This window comes from Odocoileus virginianus, chromosome 24 (genome assembly GCF_023699985.2).
Source record: "Odocoileus virginianus isolate 20LAN1187 ecotype Illinois chromosome 24, Ovbor_1.2, whole genome shotgun sequence".
Taxonomy (NCBI): Eukaryota; Metazoa; Chordata; class Mammalia; order Artiodactyla; family Cervidae; genus Odocoileus; species Odocoileus virginianus.
The window spans coordinates 11,575,702-11,582,587 of record NC_069697.1 but is presented as its reverse complement, the minus strand read 5'-3'; the positions used below and the strand labels follow the sequence as shown (position 1 = coordinate 11,582,587).

Below are 6,886 nucleotides of genomic sequence, written 5' to 3'. Positions count from 1 at the left end.
ACAACTGCTCTCTGATGTTATTGTGTTGGTTCATTGTTGGCTTCCAAAGAGTACAGAGAAGAGCTTTTGTTTAGCAAGAAAATTCTGGATCAAATGAGAAAGTTTCAAATTAGTGACACAACTTGCTTGAGGTTATTAAAAAGCAAACAAACCTAAAGGAATCTACGAAGTTAGTATCTAAAATGGTGTTTGTGAAAAGTTTCCAGAAATTCCCAAATTTCTCCTAGGTCTGTTAAAATCCAAGAGAACTTAAGTGTTACTCCTGTAGAAGATTTTAAAAAAGGCTTATAAACATATTTGTTATCAATGCTTTATTGTTGAAAACAAAATCAAAATTCTCTGGCACATAAAACAATTATTTCTACAAAAGGAAAGCCTACAAAACTTGATAATTTATACAAATAACAGCTTCTCAAAAAAATAAAATTTTAATTTAGTAAACTTGTCTTGTGCTCTATAGTTTTAGCACTGTCTGCAATAATCCACCATAAATCCCTGAGCGGAGACATTTTTTTGACCATGTTCTGTAGACCTCCCCCAACCCTCCCCCTAAGTTGGTCAGTTACTAAGTCCAGCCCTGTAGTGAAAGGTGTCAGGGACATTTAGTTATTAATGATCCATGCATTTTATGACACAGGTCCAATTATTATGCTACTTGGGAACTGGGTCAACATGAAGTGCCTCTACTGTGCATTCAGTGAAACTATCAAGAACCAAGTGTGTGAAAGGAAGAACAGTAACAATTGAAAGACACAAAATGTTAAGACGAGGAAGCCATCATACGTCAATAACTATTTAAATAAATAAAAATGTTAGACATTGAATTCACCTCTATATCCTTATATTAAATTCCTTTTTTCTTTTCTTTTTCTGCAATTGCCAATGCACTAAAAGATGAAAAATATACCTCAACCCAGGCTTTTGGTTTGACCATGGGTTTGTTGTTGTTAAACATTAAATATCATTCTGAAACACAGTGATTTAGTTATAATTTAACTTTTGGCCCTTCAATGAAATGTTTACCAATAATAGGTTACATATTTGGAGGGCCTTCTTTTAATGCCATTAACAAATCTCTCTCACTACATTATCTTTCTCACCAAAACACTAATGCCATAGAAGCACTACTTTAAATTCTTTACCCCACCATATTCAGATACACAGCAAAACATACAAAATATGAAGAAACACATGATCTATTTGAATGTGTAGCTTCCCTTAAATGGGAATGCTGACCATATATATGTGGAGTATGAAAGGACAAGAAAAAAAGCTAACTTTAAGTTGCAGAGAACTGATTTAATGAATCAAGTTTTGTTATTTTGCTATGGCAGAATAATAAATAAATAAATATGTATTGTATAGCTACCTTCTCTAGGAAGAAGTGGAAAGTGGATTGCTGTTTTTACAAAGTTAATTTTTAGTAGCAAAGTTTGACTGCAAGTCAAAAAATGTTCAATAAATGTTTCTCTCTACTTCATTTATAGTCTTTTACTTGTGAAATGATCACTGAAGTGGTTACTAAAAGGCAATGAAATAAAATGCCAAATTTTCTAGTGAAAAATAGTTTTCAACAGCGAAAAGCACTTGGCAGGAAACCTAGAAGCACGTGGACTAATGCTACAGTCTACTGCAGCTTAAAATAAGTCATTTTTTTATGTCTTTTGGGAAGAACAAGTATGATTAAAAATAATTTCTCAAAAACTTATCAGCACTGCTGTTCGGGTACCTATTAGAAAGTGATTAACATTTCACACCAATTCTTTTCAAAATATAAAATTGTCGGTAACATTGTCACCCAGACTTGATTTTTAACCCAGCAACATCTGGAAGGCACAAGCATCTTCCCTTTTGGACTAGCTGCTGGTTGGGTATTGGAACTAGAACACTTTTTAAAGTTCCTTTTGATTTACTTTCTTATATAAGCATGGGCATTAACTAGGAATAGCCATTTTACAAGGCAATTTCAAAAGCCTAAGAATTAAAACAATGAATTCTCCTAGGCAGTTTTGGGAAAAGTTGGTGATGCCAAAGTAAAAAATGCCTGCCTGGCACACATGGGCCTCTCCCCTCCCCTCCCCTCCCAGGACATCAGTGAGAAACGTGGTTTGCTTTCTCCTGCACATCCATTACAGAACATGAAAAGCGAAGGATGCCCACATGATGGTGATATCTAAATCATAAAATGTTATGTGCACCAGTCAGGAAACAAATACAGACTCTGACAGATCCTGACACAGTATTAGAAAAAGAAAAGTTTTCTAAGTTCTGGAAACTGATAAGTAGGCTGGCCCAAAGAAGGAAGGCAGCAACATTAAGACAAATGGCCAGCTCACCAGAATTCACACCACACTTGAATCACCGCCCATGAACACTTGACCTTAATGGTTTACCACGGTTGAAAAGACACTCTTGACTTTCTCTCACAGTGTTTAAGGAACAGTATAATTTCTAAATTAGCTTTCATAAAAGAACCACATTTGAAACTCACACCCCTTCCCCCTTTTAGAATGCCAAAAGATCCTGTTAAGTGCTTGGGTTTACAGTTTTATGGGTAACGATTATATCCTTCAGGAAGTTTCCAACATTCCCCATTTTTGGTGTTGAAGGCTGCGTCCATAGCAAAGTGGATACTCCCAGAAGTGGCGGTGGCCTCAGGGACCTCTGCCCCGGGTCTCCAAGTCCGAACTAGCTCTCGTCGTAGCACTGCTGGGAAGCTCTGCTCCTTCATGAGTCCGGGTTCACGTATGGAGGAGGGCGCGGTGTGGCCTTCCTGTGTCAGGTCTTGGAAGTCTTCAAGCCTTGCTTTTCCATGATGTTCCAGAGTTTTCGGAGATTGGACTGTGTGATGATGTCATCCGGCTTGAGCTGTAGCGCCCGCAGGTAGTTGGCCTCAGCCTTCTGAAGCCGGCCGTTGAGGTGCAGGATGGCTCCCAAGTTCATCAGAGCAGCCGGATACTGGAAGCAGAGAGAGAAAGGAAAACGATTAACAGACCGTGGTAAGCTTTCCTTCATGGAAGACAAAGATCTTCATCCACTTATGCAAATGATTCCCTTATGTCTGGAGGCATTTTATGGAAGCAATTTAGCAATTTATACCAATAGATAAGGATACCAGAAAGGAAAAAAAAAAAAGCTTTCAAACAGCTGCTGTGCACTTTGAGCTTTAAGGAGAGCAGGCAGTTAGGGAAACAGTTGTTCCTTTAATGAGAAAGTAGAGGTTACATATGAAGACCTAGTAACACAGTCAGACTGTCCTTTCAGGAGAAAAAAAGTTAAAAGGGATACAATTTTAGATGGAAAGAACTGAACTTCTTTTCAATTCAATGCCAAGAAAAAAAAAGAACTAAGTGGGAAAAGGTGACAAATATGTGTCTTTACTGATGTTTTTAGGGTGAAAACCCTGAAAAAAATTCAAATGTAACCACTAAAACCCTTTCTAAATTTAACTCAAGTAGTTTAATGAGATAAAGTTTTAACCTTTTAACTTACAATGGTCAATGTTTATAATAAATATAGCAACATAGTATGTAGCATGACTTTCCAGGTTGCGCTAGTGGTAAAGAACTCACCTGCCAATGCAGGAGACCTAAGAGACGTGGGTTTGATCCCTGGGTTGGGAAGATCTCCTGGAGGAGGACATAGCAGCCCACTCCAGTATTCTTGCCTGGAGAATCCCCATGGACAGAGGAGTCTGGTGGGCTACAGTCCATGGGGTCGCAAAGAATTGGACATGGCTGAAGTGACTTAGCATGTACAGTAGCAGTACTGTTTAATACAAAGGCTCCCATACCCAAATTCTCAAACATTAGTTAACAATAAACAACAAGGCCCTCTCAAAGGGAAAAAAAAAAAACACTTTGCTCGCCTTCTGTGAGTAAGTGCTCTTGTTCTTCTTGTCCCTGGAACTTTCTAGCTAACAAAGTACAGTTAATATCCTGGCAGTTACACAAATGCATACTTCAAACATCAGATAAAACTAAAATTGTTTATGCTAAGATTATCTTTCCATTTTACAGCTGGTGTCAACTATTAATTGTCCTGGCAACTCTATGATGCAGCCTAAAATAATCACAATTATTTTTACAATTTAGTGTTTTCATAATGCAAGCATTTTTTTTCAGCTGAATTCATATGACTCTACTCTTTACTGTAAATACAATTATTTCTAAATCAAAAACTATGCTGGGGGATGGGGTATGGTTGAATAGCTCAAAGTAAATCAACTGGGAAAAGATGATCAGATTTGGATTTGAAGAGATCTGGATTTGAATTCTTGCTTAACCACCAGCTGTGACCTTGGTGAGGTCCCCTAACATATCTGTTCCCCAATTCTTCCATTTATGAAATACTGAAATAACATCAGTTTTTTACATGTTGTTAAAAAGATAAAGTGAGAAAATAAATGTAGCATAGTACATGCACATAATAAACACTCTACAAATGTCAAATTCACCTTTTCTTGTCTCATTTCGCTTGAGGTCTAACACATGCATGTTTATGATTTTTATGTTGTTACACATACTTTATAATTTTTATTTCAATGGCTGCCTAACATGTCTCTGGATGTACACCAAAGTTCTCTTAAGTCAACTTCTGGGCACTGTTTTCCAACTTTTCTGTATCCTTTTTCCTTTTCAAAAATAATGTTGCAAATATAAACTATTCCTGACCTTCAAAAACCTTTTGGTCAGGATGACTCCACACTTATCAAGAAAAATACAGATGGTCAACTTCTAATTTTAAACACCAAGCCAAATAAACATAGCTCTAAATTACATGTGCAGTGAAGAGCTCCACATAGGGAACCTAAAATAACACCACCTACTCTGTCTTTCTAAAAGAACTTTTTATCATACCACACATTATTATACTGAGTTTCTTGATACTGCAACACATTTCTGAATTATGTTTATTCCCATAGCTTAGCACAACTGTCAATAAACAGCTACTAAATTGATGGTGAAGCATGTTCACAGGCTGACTTACTGGATATGCAAAGTAGATAAAATGTTCAGACTCCCTCCTATCCAGAGTGGGAAGAAGGGAAATGGGGAGGGAGAACCACGGTTGGAGGTCGTTCCTTACTGACCAGAAATAGAAAAGGCGCAGTGATGGGGCTGAGAGAAACCAGATGGCTCTGTGGGGTGGTGGTTATTTCTTGGACCACTTTATTATCAGAGTCTGTACCTAACTATAATTGCAACTCAAGGGGATTATTAAAAACACTCAGAGGTTACAGAGTCACACTGCCTAGGTTCCAACGCCAATTCTGCCCCTGAAGTTGAGTGAGCATGGAGACCAGTTTCTTCTGGAAACGGGATAACAGAACCTGCTTCATAGGCTTGTTGATATTATATGATCATGTAAAAGTGTCAATTCCTCTTTTCTGTCTACTCAGCATCTCAAACACACAAAGCAGAATCTGTCAATGCGCCTGAATGACCACTGAGTCCAAACGCTGAGGATTTGTGAACTGGCTCTGCCTATACTAGGTTTGAAGCCTTTCTTAGGAAAAGCCAGCTGGGAACACAGCTGGTGAAGCACTAAATACTAGGTCACATAAACAGGCTCTATTATTGCTACTAAACTGTGGCCTGGGGTCCTTCTCTTAGACTACTTCGAAGTAAACTTTCTGCTATCAAGTGATGAAAAAAAGTTAATAAACTAAAACTGTGCATACTTAAGAATATCATTGAATATTGTTAAGCAGTTATATATTTCTATGTTCAGATGAGACATTTAGGTTTAAATATGTCTGTTTTAATAGAGTTTAAAAAAGTTTTCAAAAAATTTTAAAATTCTACGGACATATATAATGCTTAAAGCATCACTACAGCTTCTTACTTGAGTAAACAGAAACTGATGAAACTTACACACTGGTGTGCTCACATGTGACGTGAGTATCACTGCCTTAGGTAACTACTATAATAGTCAACCATTATATTGATAAACAGTTTCATGTTTTTGTTAAAAAGTTATGAATAAAAGTACATATAGATGACTTTCTTCTTACACGGTTGTTTTCTCTCTTCAAAGACAAGGGCTTTACCTTTTAAGCCTGTTATATCTCCCTTCCACAGCACTGACTAGGGTAGCTTAGTGGATGTCCACTGGACTGAATGCTTTCAGGTCTTCTAGCCTTGCTATAAAAAGCACTGGCCTTACCTGGGAGCTTGACAGAAACTCAGGATTTCAGGTGCCACATATTGAGTCAGAATCTAAATTTCAACAAGATCTCCCTGATGCTTTGTATGCTTATTAAAATTGGAGAAGTGCAGTTCTAGAGATCATTTCCAGATTCTAGATTATGTCCTTTTAGGTCTTCTGAGATGAAGTTTCCTATAAAAGGATGAAGTTCGTATAGAACAAAGCATGTCAGATCATATCTCTATCCTTTCATAAAGTAGGAGTCTTCTCTTGGCCATGTCATTATTTTAGGGATTAAATGTTCCAAAGAGACTTTATTAACAGAAGCCATAAATGACTAAATATTGTTAGGCAGAAGGAGAGGGAATGAGAAGAATTTCCTTAACCAAAGAAGAGCATGTAAGTTTTCTAAATGCCTTTGAAGACTACCTCACTGTGTAACTGAAAGGCAAGAAGTCCAGGTGACTGGCTGTCTGATTATACAGTGGTGTCACTGCTCTCCACCAGCCGTGACTCATGGGCTGGGGAACAGAAACCCAACCACAACTGCTGATGTCTTCCCTCACACACAACCTCCTTATTAAAGACAGCCGATGAAATGTTCAGGATGTTAACCAAGGCAGTCAGGCAGCTTGCAACTCAGGAACATTCGGCTTGTACTCTTCACAGCAAATGACACCGGCTCCTACTTCACAGACTAGAAAGGAGAACCAGATCTTTCTTGTTTCCTTGAAGA

At 37.8% G+C, this 6,886-nt stretch overlaps 1 protein-coding gene across 4 annotated transcripts in view; it reads right to left on the bottom strand.

Annotated features, from left to right (window-relative positions):
• Nucleotides 1–296: 296 nt before the first annotated feature.
• TMTC2 (transmembrane O-mannosyltransferase targeting cadherins 2) overlaps nt 297–6,886 on the bottom strand; it is a 392,263-nt gene continuing 385,673 nt past the window's right edge. For all 4 annotated transcript variants that reach the window (XM_070454287.1, XM_070454291.1, XM_070454289.1 and 1 more), the window contains one exon: nt 297–2,958. In XM_070454287.1, coding sequence (XP_070310388.1) covers nt 2,779–2,958 — 180 coding nt within the window. In that variant the 3' untranslated portion in view covers nt 297–2,778. The remainder of the gene's footprint in view (nt 2,959–6,886) is intronic.